We start from the raw sequence: 17534 nt of genomic DNA, 5'->3' as shown, positions 1-17534 counted from the left end.
TAAATAAATTGTTAGTATCATTTTTTGAAAAAGAAGTTATTCCTTTTTTAATTCTATTATAACTGTCCATAGTTCAGGTATCCCAAGCGCTGCTGCTGGGCTAACTTTAAAGGCAGCGAAGTTGGAAGTTGGAAGCGATGCATGGAGCACATAAAAAAAAAAAATAAATAAATAGATGATGTGTGAGCTCGAATCTGATAGAGATTCCATCAACTCTTAGAGGTCGAAGTAAAGACTTTCATCTTGATGTTGAACATCTCTACAGTTTGAATACTTATGATTCATATATGTGTCAAATTAGAGGAATCAAATATTAAAGAGTTCAATTCATGCTCTAATTTTATTCGTGTCATTCATTTTTCTTATCATGCTTATCGAGTGCGTGCTAAATTGGTAATATCGATTTCCTCATTTCTTGAAGCGCTAACGAATAATATATAATTTTATACGGCCGACTGCGAAGACGGCTAAAGAAATTGAGAAAACAACAGGGTATATTGTCGCATTCTCTAATACCTACAAATCGGGTGCTGAATTAACTTATCCACTAATTATACACTTATGTTATTCCATAGTGAGAATTTTCCTTGAATTCAATCAAATAACTAAATGTGTTATATTCTCTATTTTGAAGTGAGTCAGCTCTACTTTCTGACGCAAGAAGTCTTAACTGTTGTGGCTGCCTTTTGGTAAGCATGGAAACGGTGAACGAAGCACTTTAAGGTTTTCAGCTACAAGAGCCGAAATTCTCTCTCAGTATTGATTCAACAACAGTTGTGAACGTTTTGCAAAGTGCGAAGAAATTATTGATATGGCTGTAACTAATTTACCAAGAGTTCCGGACGGTCTTAGAGATCTGGTAAAAACCTATACTAAGGAAGTTTTACGCGAAAAACCCAAAGATCTATACAAATTCTCAGTAGATTATTTTGAGAACCTAGCGGGTACAAGAAAAATTCAGCGAAAGGTGATGAAATACGAATCCCAACAAAGTTACGAAACCATCATGAAAAACCGCATCCGACAGCAAATACCATTGTCCCTTGCATTTCATATAATTCCTGAAAATCTGACCGAAGTAATCAAACAGTTCATCAAAGCCGTCCTGAGAGAGAATCCCCAATATTTAGTTCTATTCGCAATAGATTATTTTAAAAATCTTCAAGCTTCGTCATCGAAACTGGGAAATATTCAGTATACAGCTTATGAAAAGTTTGTGGAAAAAAATGAGAGCAAGTCGCCGGCACGTAAGGTCACTAAATGTGAATGTGGACGTATTCTCAGCTCGACGGGTGGGAGACCAGAAGTGATACAAAACGATACCCCTGATGTGGATCAACAAATCGAAAAGTTCCATAAAAACGACCAGTACATAAAAGCTGTGTACATCATTCAGAAATATTTTCGACAATATTTGAAACAAAAAGCAGAAAAGTCAAGTCAAGTTAAGGTTACTTCAAAATCTGCAGATATTTATGGAAGCCAAGAAGTCTTAAATGCCATTTTAATAATTCAAAGACAATTTCGCCGTTTAATAATCAAAAAACGATCCAAAGTCTCCGCGGAAACGAAACAAACAAATGAAGGACGTTACGCTTCTGTAAAATATATGAAGGCCACACTTATTATACAACGATACATGCGAGAATATTTCAGAAAGAAAAATTCGAAAAAGCAGGCGTTAACCAAATCTAAGGATTCTACTCCTGATAATAATATTTCCATGACAACAGCAGCATTCGTCATTCAAAGAGCATTTCGCAGGATGGTTAGGGCGCGAAGAGGCAAAAGACATATAAATGCTGACCTCGATCAATGCGATGACATGAATGACAATGCTTCCGAAGCAGCATCTTATACGTCCGCCTCTACTGCTCTTCTTTCAACAGAGTCAGCAGGTGAACATGATTTTGGGAGCACTAATGAAGAGGGCGTCCATCAACAAACTATCAAGGAAGATGAAGAAGTTGAGAACGATAACACAAACCGAAAGATGATATTTGGGATAGATTCGATAAAAACAAATACAAAATCAGCAAATCATAGTGGAGAAGGTAAACAATTTTGTTGTTGTTTTATTTTTTTATTTTTATACCCTGAACCCATTTTCAATGGGAAATCAGGGTATAATGGTTTTGTTGAAATGTATGTAACAGGCAGAAGGAGGCGTGGCAGACCCCACAAAGTATATATATTCTTGATCAGGGCGACGAGCTGAGTTGATTTGGCCCTGTCCGTCTGTCTGTCCGTCTGTCCGTCTGTCCGTCTGTCCGTCCGTCCGTCCGTCCGTCTGTCCGTCTGTCCGTCTGTCCGTATGTATGAACGCGTCGATTTCAGAAGATATAAGAGCTAGAGACTTCAAATTTTTTTTTAAATGTCCGTAATTACAGCGCGCATATCAAGTTTATCATTAAAAATCGATAACTCATTCCGATCTTTTTTTATCGATAAAAAACCTTATCGAAAACCAGTTATAAAATTATATCTTCTACACCTTTATTGCTAGAGTCTCCAAATTTTTTATGTATGCTCATATGCAATTTATACAATTTCGGTTTTTGTTAAAATTTACCCCCACCCTTAAATTGACTACCTCACCCTCATTTTTGTAAAAAGCGTATTTCAAATACTAGAGACTTGTGCTTTGGCAATTACATGCATATCCATGTTATAATCATAATCTTAAATTTTCATGAAGATCGTACGTCCACGAAAAATGTTATTAAGCAATTAAGTTCTTATAGTAAGCGCACACTGCAGCCCATGCGTGTTTATGCGTGGGTGCTTGTGTGTATATGTGTTTGTGTATGTGTTTGTGTATGTGTGTGTGTATGTGAGTGTGTGTATGCGTTTGTGTCTGTATGCGTGTGTGTGTATGTATGCCTGTGTGTGCGAACGTGCGTGTGTGTGTGTGCGTGTTTCTTGTGTAAGCTGAAAGACGCGAAAAATTATTAAAATATCTATTGCTCCAAGGGTTCAGGGGATCTCGTAGTCGAGCAGTCTCGACTAGAGCTTTCTTACTTGTTATATTTTATACCCGTTGAAGTGAAAATAATTTGCCTCTACTTTTATCTAATTGTCTGTCTGTTGTTATGAACGTTTATTAATTGGGAATCACCGATTATATATTATGTATTATTTTTGGATGCTTCTATATGGGTCATGGCAAAGAATTATTAATTTACGCCCAATGACAGCGTAAATTAATAATATATAAATATATTTTTCAGCCAAAAATAAAAATGACAACTTTAATGAAACAGAACTGAATGAAACTGAAGACAAACATATAGACAAACATTTTGGGACAAAGACCTGCGATGAGTTGGAAAAATCTACTACAGACGATGATATTTCAAAGAACTTGCAACTTGAAAAAATCGGACATGATGAAAACATTAAAAACATTTCAATAGAAGAAAGTACAAACCCATTAAACATAGATATTTTAGAGCCTGAACAACATCAAGCAAATACAATACAGTTTACAAATGAGATATTATCGTTGGAAACAACAAGTGACCTAGGCAATCAGGTAAAGAGCAAAGCATACAATCTTAGTGAAAAAAATGTAAACACTGAAATTATATTATCCAGAATTCAGCCACTACAACAGCAGTTTCATCATCTGGTAGCAACAGCGAGAATGTCGCCACTACTCATGCAGGTAACATCAATTTGATAAATGTGTCTCTATATCCTTATTTTCAGTTTATAATAAATACTGTGGAGATTTCTATAAGTATAGAACAAGTTCAAATAGCTAAAAGCTGTTTATTTATGGGCCTTACTAATTTCTGAATATTAAGTCGATTTCACCACATGTTTTTATTTGTTTTACTTAAGACCTTTTTGATGACGAGAATAGGAACGAAACCCAATTTTCAGAACATAGTGAGAAGCATTTGCTTAAAACTGACGAATTTAAAAAGAGTTCGATAATAAAAAGTGAAAGCCTCAACGATGACAATCGAATTTTTGAGAGCGCGCAAACTATTGAAATGGATGGAGTTGAGGACCACAATGTAATTACATCCAACAATGTTACAAAAGAATCAATCCCTGAATCAAGTTCCAAAATACAAAGCTTGGAGTCCTTGCCAGAGTCTGAAAAGATCCGCAGTCCCAGTGGGAGCGATATGGAGTTGGTTTCCAAAATTACAACTGAATTGAAAGCTTCATCAGAATCTCTTAAAACAAGCCTTCTGAGCACAGATATTTTAGATCTAGAACAAAACGTTGATCAAAAGCCTTTAGATAGTATAATCACGACATTGGAAGAAAGGTCTGCGGATTTGTCATCAAAAGCCACGAAACATGCTAGCTTGGAGTCCAATTATGATAAATCAGCAAATCAGGTAAAAAATCAAAAACAATTGTAAGATAAAAAACATTAATGGGTAAATATTTGTTTTAGAATCATCCAATTTCGCCTACGCTAAAATCAGTTGAGAAAGACAACGAGAATCTCATAAATCAGATAACAGGTAAATTTCTGAAAAAAAAAAGAAAAATAATTTCAAATGAAGCAAAATACTCGCTCATACATTTGGCACAATACGTTCGTTTTGGATTATACTAGTTTAGGTATTTACTATTAGTTCTTTTGCATTTTCGTTTGATTAGCATTTGTGCATTAGCAATGACTATTAGAAAGGCAATCAGATCGAACATTTTGACTTTTAATTAATAGTTATTTATTGATGTTTAATATTGATGTTAAAATTGATTACTTGTTTTCAGACGATATCATCAATAATAATCCTAGCACTAATCAAGTAAATGATACAGTAGATGAAAATATAAATAAACTTACTACGGTTGCTGAAATTCCAGTGGACTCCCAAATTCTTACTGTTAATAATGAGATTAATTCCGATGCTATTACCAACTCCCAAATTAATAATGGCAGTGATAAAATTAATTCCGATGCTGTTACTGAAAATACTGTAAATGAAAATGAAAAAACCGAGGAAAGTAAAGTCGATCCAGGCAATATAATTGTAGAAGAATCCTTGACCAAATCAAGTTTCCAAGAAAGTTTGGAATCCACAGAATACGAGAATATCAAAACACTCGAGCCTTCAAACTCCTTAAGCCCCATTGATAAGCAAAATTCAGAAATACCAACTGATGCTATAACTCAAAGTACTGTAAAGGAAACCAAGGATATTAAATCCAATCCAAGCAATATCCTGAAAGAAGAGTCTTTGACCAAATCAAGTATCCAAGAAAGATTGGAATCTCAAGAGTACGAGAAGAAAAAATCGGCGTCTACAATTACCACAGATATTGTAGACCAAGAGCAAAGGCTCGATCAAAATAAGATAACTAATATAAGCAGTGCTGCCCCAGACTATTGCCAGAATGAATCGACAGAGACTAAAAATACTCAAAGCCTGGAGAGCGCTAATGACGACATAGGAGATCAGGTAAACTAATCAATCCTCAATACAAAGGAGAAAACTAAACTTATTATACAAATTCACCTCCTTAGAATCCCCAACTAAACGGTGACAACAAAAATTCTATTACCGAAACTGCATCAGGTAAATTGAGAAGAACATATTTGTTTATATACATGTTTAATAATATTGCATTTTTATATATATGTATATAAATATTTTATAAATTTACATAAAAAAAGATAGTGACACGAAAAATATGGATGACGGGAATGACCCCATTTCTCCCAATAAACCAACTTCAGACATCCAGTATTCAATTGAAGTAAATAGCCTCCAGACAGTTTTAAAAAATCTGCATAATCAAGCGAAGAGTACTAACAACGATGCTCTTTCCGAAAATAACAGTACGTAATCAATTATACATTTGATACAGTTAAGTATGTTTTAAAATTAGATAATATTGGTCGTTTTATACCATGAACCCATTGAAAATGGGAAATCAGTTTTGTGAAAAGTATGTAACGGGCAGAAGGAATCATCGCAGACCTCAGAAAGTATATATAGTCTTGATCAGGACGACGAGCTGAGTCGATATACCCCTGTCCGTCTGCCCGTCCGTCTGTCCCTCTGTCCGTCCGTCCGCCCGTCCGTATGAGTGCGTCGATCTCAGAAGCTATAAGAGGTAGAGACTTTAGACTCGTGTATACCATAGGCAGTACAAGTTTATCATATTTTTTCATAAAGATTGTCCGACAACAAACGAAATTATTCAACAAGTAAATTCTCACACTGCATTATTTTTCATTAATTATTTCAACTTTTAATGATAGTTCCTGCTATGAATACGTAGTTTATGAATATTTTACATTTTGTATAAGGCATTTAAAATTACAGAAAAGTGGGCTCTGCTTAAAATTAATATTTGTATGTGATTGGAACAAATTGTTATTGAACCGTAAAGTTGTGTTTTTATTTGAATATGCTTAATAGAAATAGTATAGCATAATAGCTTAATAGAAATAGTAATAGAATAGTATAGCAGTATAGCAATAGTATAGCAGCACAGGAACAAAGTATCTCCTAATTATGCACTTCTGTATTGCGGTAGTACCTTTAGTTGTTATATCTAATGTGCACCATTAAATAATTGGCATCTTTACAGCGTCGGATATCGCGGATACTTTATCTAATTCGGAATTCAATGAAAAACTTTTTGACGATCTTGGAACATCAATTATTATTCATAGTGTCCTTCCTACCGAAGATGATTATGAGTTAAACATTGTGCCGCCAAGTAAAATTGCTTTACTTGAAACCCAGGATGGAAACATAACGGAAAGCTCAGACTTAAATATAATTGAATGTCAAAGTATTACTGAGAGCACTACAAGTGCAGACGACTTAACCGTAATTGAGTTCCAGAAACCTTCAGAGATTGATAACAGTGATAACAAGCCTCCTAAAAAAACAGTAGATGAGATTGTAGAAACATCAAGTTCTGTGAATATGTCAGAAGAACAGAACAGTAATCAAAATGATCATTGTCTAGCACCGAGCACAGAAAAGGATGCGCAGATAACTGTCCCTGATAATATCGTTACCGAGAAAATAGATGAAATAGTTGATAATTTTATTGAAAATGATCAAAAACCAGATACAGAAATCAATCCACCCAGTTCTAATGAAGATTCAAATGAACCCGGAGGAACGAATATTAACATAATACCAAAAGTGGTGAAAAAAGAAAGCTTTGATGAGATCGATTTAAAAACAGAAAATGAAAAGGAAGATTCAATACCATTACAGGAGCCTGAAGATACACAACGAAAGTTAACAGGAATGGACACCGGGATGTTGAATTACAAAGATGTTTCTATGGATAAAAATTCATTAACTCAGTCTGAGGCAGACCCAGTTGTTAACATTTCATCTAAAGACGAGAAAACTGCGCAGAATGCTGTAAACAGCTTACTGGAGCCTGGGGGCATACAAGTTGAGCAAAATATTGCACCGTCTGATGGGGAAATTGAAGCAAATAAGACGGAATCTTTAAAATCTGAGATTGATTCAATAAATCATAATGAGAATGCTGAAAAGATGAACGAAAACCTCAAGAGTTTAGGTAATGCTCATTTAAAGAAACACAATTATATATATATATTCATTATTTTATTTATTTTTTTTTAATGCAATTTGGACCATCGAATTTTTGAAGATAATACAAGCGATAATGGACCTATGAAAGTAATATGTAAGTATATGATAATAACATAATATTATTACATTGCCGCAATTAGTGAATGGTATGTTTGAAAAGGCATATCTGCACTGTAAGGGGAAAACTGTAAATTAAAACAAGAGCTTTATTTGGGGGTTTACAACTACAAAGTACCTTGACTCAATCGACCGATTTGATTATCAGGCTGATCAATAGAGGAATATTGACATTGACTTCGAAAACACTTTACTAAGAAAGCCTGAAAAAAAAAAAAAGATTCAAGCTTCAATACCAACCGTTTATACAACCTCACAGCCAGACATTGCACAAAACAAAGATCTAACTAGATCTAATCGTCTATTCAGGTTTTTAATCTATTGAATATAAGATGTGTCAATTAGATAGTAAATTTAGATGGGCTTATATTTTTACATTTTAAGAAATTAATCTTGCAATCTTTTTTCGATGTTTCAGAATATTAAGTATACGATACATAATTAAGATTTTATGAATACAAGACACACTAATTTGTAACATATTATTTCAAAACAGCTAACGAACCAAGCGATGGATCGAAAAACGAAGATCTTATTTCTGATGTAAATAGTGGTAAGACTAAAGAAAATATATGATTCTATAATTTGTCCTTAACATTAGCAGAACAAATCTTCGTTGCCTTTGAGTAATCAATTAATTGGCTCCCAAATCAGTAAGACGGCATCACAAAAAATTAAAAAAATGTCCAACGTTAAGGATAAACAATTATCAAATCATACATCGAACCGATTAGTGCAGACGCCAATTGCTGAATTACAGCTAAAATCATTTAAGAACTCGACCGACGAAGGCTCGTGGTATGAAGTTTACACTGAACCAAATGAGTTGAATATGAATACAAATGAATCCAGTAATGCTAAAGAGTCTGACCAACAAAATGCGCTCTTAGAAGAAATAAAGTCATCTAAGAATATTGAGCGATCTCCAAGTTACATAAATGGAGCGCAAGATGAAAACAATGACCCAGCCAAGCCGAAACAATCTATTTGCTATTTTATTTCATTCGATGGCAACGATGATAGAACAAGTTTTAAGATACCAAAAAAGTTCTTAAGGCAATCAGAGTATAGTATCAAGAAAAATAGTACAAAATGTAATAATAGCAAGATCTCTTTGGATGAAGAAAACTTAGATGATTCTGTAATTGAACTAAGTTACCAGGAATTTATTACTCCAAAGCTACAAACAATCCAAGAACTGAACGAAAATGAAGTAAGTACTGAGCTGAAAGTGGATACGGATAAATCTGTTGCTAATTTTCAAACTGGCTTCAAAGAAAAAGAAGATATTACAAGTAAGATTAAAAATGAACCAATTCCCGATAGCCATGATAACAATAAACAAAATCAAAATAGACCAAATAAGCTTGACGGTCAAAATCTTTGCTCTACTACTGATAATATACAACTAACGAATAGCGCTAACATTATAAAGAGGGCTTATAGAGCCTACAAAATTCGTAAATCACGAGATGAGTGTGACGAAGTAAACGGCCTTAAAGACAGTAAGACTGAAGATAATGAAATGTTAGCTGATTCGAAAACTACACTTAATCCAATTCATGCAGTTATTAAAATTCAGAAATCATTTCGAATGTTTTTGTCACGAAAAGCTACACAGAAGGCACCCCAGATTGTGACTCAGGAAAGTGCAATATATACGGTATCTGAAATTGTGGCTGCAATTAGAATCCAAAATACTTTCCGTGATTATATTAGACGCAAGAAACGATCGAAACCCGAATGGTTTGTAGGGTCGCAACCTATATCACTATTGTCAAGTGCTTCGAGCGTTCCAGCTGCGGTTGAATCACTCGTTGCTACCACAGATGACAAGATAGAATCACCCACACCTGAGCCCGACCACAATTCACATATCGAATTAAGTAATTTGGATGCTCAAAGCAATGGCTCACTTGAACTGGCTACTGATATCGACAACATTGTTAATGACTTATATTCAAGTAAAGTATTTGAAACTGATAATGGAGATTCTAATAATTTAGCAGGTTTAGCAAATGATGAAGTGTTCGATTTTGTTGAGGATGTAGGGGCTATGAAGAGTTCGTATATTGACCGAGCCTCCACAGGTAATATACGTTCTCTTAACATACTTACATTTAAATTAAAATTTTTAATTTACCAGAGGGTGCCACAATGCGGGAATTGCTGAACGAGTTTATAAGGCAAGAGATCCAATTCTCTTATCATACTGACAACCGAGAGCACAATAGGGGGATTGAAGAAGTACATGAGATTCAATGTGTTAAAAGAACGGTGTCACTCTCTAATCTGGCCGAGGATACATCAGACAACGATGGGTCAGAAAATATAAAAGAAGACAAACTGCAGCATCTCAATGAATCGGAAAGTGAGTTGGATACTCTGGATAGCGCAGCTCTAAAATTATCAAAAGCGGATCAGATCATTGAGAAAATGTCCCGGCGACGATCTTCAGAAATACGAGAGAAACAAGAGAAGGAGAATTGTAATATTAGGGATTCCGTATTTGATGAGCCTCTCGTTCAGCCAATGAGCGATTTGCAAGGCCAGAACTCACTAGATACTGAGGATGGTGATATAATATATAAGCGCCTGCAACGAGATGAAACTCGGGAGAGCTCAGCTCAAAGCGAGTCTGTTATATTTGGAAATGCTGATGAAGACAGGGCTATGGCGAATGATCCGGAAATTGCACGATCCCAGCTATCTCGGCATTACACGATAGCCGGTGACGATCCAAAAGCTATTTTTAAGTCCGTGATAATTAACGATTCAGTTAAATATATTGACGATGAAAATGAGAATGCTATCGATGGCTCCAAGGGCAGCAGCAGTTTCTGTTTGGACGACGAAACGTCTGAAAACATTCGCAAAAAGATGATGGCATATTCCTTGTCGGAAGCGGACTCTGATTACTGTGACCCGAATAAGATCATGAAGGATGACTTTCATATAGACACTGCAATGGCAGATGCCATGGACACATCTACAGAAACCGAATCGACAATTGTTTCCGCTGCTGCTAAGATACAGGCAGGCGCCCGGGGATTTCTAACTAGGCGACGATTGCGACGAGCCAGTGCAGGCACTAAGTCATCTACCCAGGAAACCAAGGCATCTTTCGGGAATGATGCTATAAGCGAATCACTGGAACGCTTCATTGAAGAGGAAGCTGCTAAGAAAATTCAAACAGCATATCGATTGCATACTAAGAAGCCCAAACACCAGCCACTGGGTCTTACAAATGGCTCCAGTCTGGAAAGCACCTTGGCAGCCAAACGGCAAATGCTTCAGCGCGGGGACGCTTTGCAAAATGATTCGAATTCTTCCCCCGAGAATGAAAATACCGATTGCATCTCCGATAACCAGTCAAAGAAACCTATTGAGACGATTCCGTCGCCAAACAAAGGTAAGCCATTAACATTATACCATTAACATTATAATACTTTTGTACATTTTATATTATACTTATGGATGTCAATTGATTAAAGTTATCTAATAGTAGTATCTAATAACAGTAGAAGAATAAATATATACTCAAAACTATAAATGTTGGTTTTTATATAATCGGACCATATTGTTATACGCTGAGCCCATTAGAAATAGAAAAACAGAATATAATGTTTTTGTGAAAACGTATGTAACAAACAGAAAGAGGCGTGACTGACTCTATGAAGTATGCATATTATTGATCAGGACGACGAGCTGAGTCGATTTATCCCTGTACGTGTGTCAGTCAGTCTGTCCGTATATATAAACGCGTCTAAATCAGAAGATATAAGAGCTAGAGACTTAAAATTGTATTTAAATGTCCGTATATATAGCGAGGATATCGAGTTTATCTCCAACAATCCCGTTATTTTTGATCGATAAAATCATTAGTAATAAAATCAGTAATAAAATTGCATCTGCTATATCTTTGGAGCTACAGTCGCCAAATTTTAAATATAGTTTCATATGTATTTTTCAGAACTGGCCTCCACCCGCTTATTCACCCTTACAAACACCAATTTGTAAAACCCATATTTCAAATAATAGAGACTTGTGCTTTGGCATGCATGCATTTCAATGTTATAATCACGATCTGTGTGCGTACGTATGTGCATGTGTTGTTTCTTGTGTTAGCAAAACGACGCGGGGAATTATTGAAATAGCAATTGCTTTCTCACTTGTTAATTTTAATTGTTATTGTATATTATGTATATTATTATATATATTATATGATGTATATTACGTATATTATTAGGGATAAGATCCATTACTACTACTTAATAATTACACATATCAAGAAATTTCGTGAAATGCTTTTATCAAGGATTTGCTATATGAAATATAATTATATCATGATATGTAGATAAATCCAAATCTGAGTTCTATTAAAGTCAAGAAAATAATCCTCGTATTAATAAAAAACCCTGCTTCTATGATAGAGGTTTCTTAAAAAAACATACCTTAACGTTTGGGCACGTATGCAATAACATTCTACTCATACACAAATGCAAATAGATAAATATAAATACCGCACATCATTTCTGTATACAAATTTGCAAATAAACACACATGTACATATATATTATATTATATATATATATATGTATATTGATGTATGTGACTGTGTATGTATGTATTCATATGTTTGATTTTTTAAAACATTAGTTAGATCACTTAACCACACTAACAATAATATTTTGTTGCTTGAAATGGATATAATATATGGACGTACTCTATACTATATAAGGCATGAAAAGTTTCGATAATTAATCTATTTATATTTGCAATAATTGTTTGTGTGACCACCAAACACGTTAAAAGTAGCTGAATGTACTAAGTACATATGAAAGCACTGTTACTTAACGCAAGTATGTTTCTATTTATTTTGTTTAACTCATTACAATAATCTAGTGCTACTTTCTATGTACAAAATGTTATAGCATGCTGCCACACGCAGAACTCGAATGTATGCATTATATAAAGAAATTAATTTACATTACACACGCTACGAGCTATGAGTGTATACGGAAGAGCGTGGTCCAGAATTTACGACTGCTTCATTTTTTCAGCTTCCTTGCGTGCCTTGAATCCACGAAAGCTTGACTGTATTTTGACTGCTGCATCTGTTGCTATTTTCTGCTTCTTTCGCACGAGGAACCCTCGGAATCCTGCTTGAATTTTTATAGCCGAGCGCGCCTCGACTGAGTTGACGTCCGACAGGGCGGAGACGTCATTAACCTTAGGAATCTGTTTCTGATTATCTTCCATGGTATCGTATGTGTGCGAGCACTGCTGACGTTGCTGACGTAGAACACCACTCGATGGCTGATGATGATTGCCGAAGCGTTGGCCGATGTTGCGAGAACTATTCGATTTGGATATACGGTATAGCTGTTTCCTCACACGATAGCCACGAAAACCAGCTTGTATTTTGGTGGCTGCGTTTTCCTCGGATTTCAAAGATGACTCGGATTCGGGCGAGCTCGGATATATGTACATGATCTTTAGCAGCACAACTGAAGCAGAACGGTATTTTGATTTTCCAGGCAATTAAGTTAAGGCGGTGCTCTCATCTACAATCAGAGGAAATACAAAACTTCTATGTGAAGTAGCTGATTCACACAATAGTTCTCTATTTCTCTATTCGTCTGGCATCTGTTTGAACTGACTCTTACGAGAGCTACAAATGTACTGACGTATATATAACGGAATTGGCTGCTGTGCACCGAGAATTTTCATTTAATTTTTCCATTCACAAAACAAAAGGCCCCACTCATCGTTTATGCTCTCGTACCTACCTCACATGCCGCCCCTGCCCCTGATGTGTTACGTATTTGTATCTTTTATATTTGTGTACATTGTATACACAAACCTAAACACATACGTACAATTACGCTTGTGTATATACGCTTGTATGTAAATATTGAATGTACATATGTATATGTGCTCGTCCGTCCAACATTCATATGCATATATGTGCTGAGCATGTTTTCTACATATATGTATTTTATTGTATTCGTGAATTTGCGTATTTGAATCTATGTATGTCCAATAGTACGTAGCCAGATCTCTGTGTATCTTGCTCTTTTGAAAATTGAAAATTGAAAAGTCGCGGATGTTTATGACGTTAATGATTGTACTCTGTTCCCACAGGGAATAAATAGTTTATTGAATTTATATCCGTTGCTTATTTATGTTCGTTCAAGCACATTACGTTTCGGTATTGTGCAGTTGATATCATATATTCTTTGCGTTCTATTCTTTATTTATTCATATTTTAATTGAAAAATGCAATTGAAGATATGTGTTCTATATATCATCAGTTCACGTCTCGTATGCTCTGTATTTTCGACTCATTTCATACCATTTTATTTTTGCTTGTTTGCTTGCTAGAATTCCACATTGTGGACCATTTAAAAGATTCTATTTAAACGTTACTGTATACCGATTTATATCGACCTTAATCGATTTAATGGAAATAGAAAAAGCTACTGGGTATAGGACACAAACTTATCTTTGACTTATATACCTAGTCTAGTCTGTCATGATTCGAATCGTTGATTTATATGAGTACAAAACTAATAATACTTAGAACTCAAATTTTCAGTGAGTTTGGAATTTAAGTAGGGTACCTATGATTTATCATTGTATTTTTCTGAATATCGCTACGTACTAAAGTCATTTTATAAATTGCTAGAATTGTATATGTACATAATATGTACTACATATATATTTTTATTTTATTATTTATTTATGTATTTTTTATGTTCTTAGTATTTGGTAGGTCTGACTCCCGCGTATTATTTATGATCACAAATGAAATATATACACTCGTTTTTTTTCAATGAGATCAGTTCTCTTACCGAAATTCATTACTTTCCTGCTGACCGTTATTACTCATTCATAAACGAAGCAATTGCTCTTTCACTAGCCGGAATCAAAACCCGAGCATAGGTATATAAAATATGCATTTATGACATATACACATGCACAGACATAGATTATTATATTTGCATGAACAAAGTAAATCTCATTTCATCATACCGGAAATTTATATTTTAATACAGTGGCGAATGTATTCTAACAAAGCAGAATAGAAGATATTTTTTTAACCTTGACATTTGCAACTGGCTCTGCCCAATACAAGTACAATTAAAAACCCAAGTCTTTAGCTGTAATAGCCGCTAATATATTAACGGATTATATAATATAAATTGAGAATTTCTCACAGCATTCGTAAAAAACTTTTAATTTTTGGAATAGCTGGTATCTCCATAAACTTTGACCTTTTTGTTGAATTTTTTATTTTAGGTTTAACTGCCTTATGTACGGTGTTTAAGTTTTCTACTTGGATTCAACTTGGAATATTGATCATTTTATTAAAGATTTTCAAAATATATTAAATAGGTTCCATATTAATAAATCAAGACTTGTACTTGTTCAGCAAATTCGATATAGCATCTTCCGTTGCATCCTATGTTGAAGTTCTCCTCGGCGAATCATCGTATGAATAACTTTCATTACAGTTCGTTCCTCATACTTTTGGCGTAAAAAGTCCTAAGGATTACGAAATACATAATATGTTATTTAAATTTTATTGAGACGATCCGCTACGAATTATTACCTGCAAAATATTTTGCTCAGAAACCTGAGATCCGATAGCAAATCGTCGTTTGAGTTGCTTTTCTATACGGTTCAGTGTGTCCTGATCTTCCTCAGTGGTGAATCCCTCCGCTCCAGCTAGGCTACCAGTCATAGCAGCATCAAGCGTAGATACTTGAAATAGTCGAAGTGCTTCATTTACATGCTCATCCGTAGCAAACGGCAACAAACGCATTTTCGCCAATGATTCTGAAATTCGGATGATAGCTTCCAGCTGCCGCACTGTAATTGGAATACAATGCCGTTTATCTGCAGACTTCTCCTGCTGCCCAGCGCCACTTCGCATTAGAACATAACGACTTTTTAGTTTTTCTCCAGCCGCTTCACTTAGTCGCGGGCCGCAATGTGTGCGACAATAATGGATATATTTTTTGAACATGGACAAAGAAATTTCACCTTCTGCAGGATCGGAGGGTGCTGATTTGTTCGAGCTCAGATGCACATTTATTATATGCTTCGCCAAAGTGATGTCTCGAGCCTCGTCGTGTACATCCTTCACAATAAATATCATGTCAAAACGTGACAGAATCGTTGGCATGAAATCAATGTTTTCTTCGCCTTTTGTATCATCCCAACGCCCAAATATTGAGTTGGCAGCCGCAAGCACTGAGCAACGTGAATTGAGTGTGGTTGTAATACCGGCTTTTGCAATCGAAATGGTTTGCTGTTCCATTGCTTCGTGGATAGCAACGCGATCGTCTTCGCGCATTTTGTCGAATTCATCTATACAAACTACGCCACCATCAGCGAGGACCATAGCGCCACCTTCCATAACGAAATTACGCTATGAATCAGACATAGATATAAATAAGTGAAACCTCTTAAGGCAAACCATTCTGATAAGTTTCATACCGTATGCGGATCCTTCATAACCGAAGCTGTGAGACCAGCTGCACTAGACCCCTTACCGGACGTGTAAACTCCAATGGGCGCAACTTTTTCAACGAATTTCAGGAGCTGAGACTTGGCAGTGCCCGGATCTCCCAAGAGTAATACATTTATATCGCCACGGCGGCAAAGACCGTCCGGAAGACGTTTTCGCGATCCACCAAAGAGCATGCACGTAATGGCCTTCTTAATGTCACTGGAACCAAAAATGCTAGGGGCCAAAGATTTCGACAGGCGATCATATATATCTGGCGAAACAGCAAAGCGTCGGAAGTTTTCTTCTTCTTCAGTAGTTATGTTAGTATAACGAGACACTGCACCAGCTCCCTCAGCATCGACAGTTATGCCGACTACGCGCATGTATGGAGCACGAACTCCGAGCACAGCCTTTTCACGACCATCCTGACGCGACGGCTTTCCAACCTTACGTATGGAATAAATACCCTGTATAAGCACTCGATTGCCAGGCACGACTCGTTCGCATAGTGAGCGATCGCAAAACAATTGCAAATGACGTGGAATTTCGCCTTGTGGCACAAAATCTGGCAGCTCTTGCAGTTTAAGCGTTTGAAAATCAACGCACTTACATTTGTCTGGCATTATAAAGAAGGGATCCAATGGACACTTCGGCCTGCCAGCCTGTTCGGTAGTGCATTTGCGTGGCAGTGCATAACCTTCAAGTCCTGGATTCACTTTTAAGTTTGGAATTACGGTACTGCACGACCGACACATAATCGACATCCGGGTTGCCTTTGCCTGAATGCCGGAGGCTGCAACAATTATGCCAGCGATTTTGACCAAACGTGATACGCTGTCTGACTTTAATTCACGAATATTTGTCGGATGGGCACTAGACATCAACAGTATTTGAATGTCATGCATTTGCTCTTCATGTTCGGGTCGAGGTGCTGTTATTTCATCAGCTACCTCACGTGCAGCTTCTTCGAAGATCTGCAAATGTTCAGTTGGCTGCTTGTTCAATTTGTCGGCAAGCGTCTCATCGAAGCCCACCACATCCTCCATTTCAATTTCCAAAAAGTAGCGTCCATTTAGATAGTTTCGCTTTAAATTATCTCTGAATGAATTGAATCGCAAATTAATAGTTTGATACGCATTCTTTGTGAGATGATAGTTACCGATATTTGTAATAAAAATTATCTTCGTTGAATGTACGAATGAATTCTTTATATTTCTTTTTCACAGCTTGTAAATTAATTTGGGCTCCGTCTGGGTTATGATCGTTCCCAAAATTGTCTGAGAAAAACACACCAGCATCGTCGAAGCCTTCCATTGTGAGAATAAACAAGT

The 17534-nt window shown here is 35.9% G+C and overlaps 3 protein-coding genes across 10 annotated transcripts; 1 reads left to right on the top strand and 2 right to left on the bottom strand.

Annotated features, from left to right (window-relative positions):
- The first annotated feature begins 390 nt into the window (after positions 1-390).
- On the top strand, positions 391-17248 carry LOC108619227 (uncharacterized). 8 transcript variants are annotated; one of them, XM_089476599.1, is made up of 15 exons: positions 391-689; positions 1890-2054; positions 3231-3535; positions 3598-3667; positions 3847-4358; positions 4418-4487; positions 4744-5432; positions 5498-5549; positions 5648-5812; positions 6571-7530; positions 7624-7659; positions 8179-8225; positions 8284-9772; positions 9829-11094; positions 11656-17248. In XM_089476599.1, exons 2-15 carry the CDS (start codon positions 1994-1996, stop codon positions 11700-11702), a joined length of 5769 nt encoding a protein of 1922 aa, XP_089332725.1. In that variant the 5' UTR covers positions 391-689; positions 1890-1993; the 3' UTR covers positions 11703-17248. The 8 variants fall into 8 exon arrangements, with proteins under 8 accessions (XP_089332725.1, XP_089332723.1, XP_089332722.1 ...); XM_089476601.1 differs by lacking the exon at positions 391-689 and adding an exon at positions 761-859; XM_089476600.1 differs by lacking the exon at positions 391-689 and adding an exon at positions 826-967.
- On the bottom strand, positions 12536-13175 carry LOC108609312 (uncharacterized). Its single transcript, XM_018001074.2, has one exon. The coding sequence runs from the start codon at positions 13173-13175 to the stop codon at positions 12723-12725; it is 453 nt and encodes a 150-aa protein (XP_017856563.1). The 3' UTR covers positions 12536-12722.
- Mcm5 (Minichromosome maintenance 5) lies at positions 15030-17517 on the bottom strand. The gene is made up of 4 exons (XM_018000454.2): positions 17363-17517; positions 16191-17301; positions 15301-16122; positions 15030-15233 (listed from the first exon to the last, which is right to left on the bottom strand). Exons 1-4 carry the CDS (start codon positions 17515-17517, stop codon positions 15117-15119), a joined length of 2205 nt encoding a protein of 734 aa, XP_017855943.1. The 3' UTR covers positions 15030-15116.
- Positions 17518-17534: the final 17 nt, after the last annotated feature.

The sequence above is a fragment of the Drosophila arizonae genome, chromosome 2 (assembly GCF_054131065.1).
Source record: "Drosophila arizonae isolate 15081-1271.41 chromosome 2, UAZ_ARI_1.0, whole genome shotgun sequence".
Lineage (NCBI taxonomy): Eukaryota > Metazoa > Arthropoda > Insecta > Diptera > Drosophilidae > Drosophila > Drosophila arizonae.
Note: the sequence above shows the minus strand (reverse complement) of the source record. Positions and strands in the feature narration are given on the sequence as shown.

Coding starts and splice junctions, on each gene's coding strand:
- LOC108619227 (XM_089476596.1), top strand. CDS start 812: ATGGCTGTAACTAATTTACCAAGAGTTCCGGACGGTCTTAGAGATCTG. Junction 5,813..6,570: donor TGCTCTTTCCGAAAATAACA/GTACGTAATCAA, acceptor GCATCTTTACAG/CGTCGGATATCGCGGATACT. Junction 9,773..9,828: donor TATTGACCGAGCCTCCACAG/GTAATATACGTT, acceptor TTAATTTACCAG/AGGGTGCCACAATGCGGGAA.
- LOC108609312 (XM_018001074.2), bottom strand. CDS start 13,175: ATGTACATATATCCGAGCTCGCCCGAATCCGAGTCATCTTTGAAATCC.
- Mcm5 (XM_018000454.2), bottom strand. CDS start 17,517: ATGGAAGGCTTCGACGATGCTGGTGTGTTTTTCTCAGACAATTTTGGG. Junction 16,123..16,190: donor TTATGAAGGATCCGCATACG/GTATGAAACTTA, acceptor TCTGATTCATAG/CGTAATTTCGTTATGGAAGG. Junction 15,234..15,300: donor CTGAGCAAAATATTTTGCAG/GTAATAATTCGT, acceptor CGTAATCCTTAG/GACTTTTTACGCCAAAAGTA.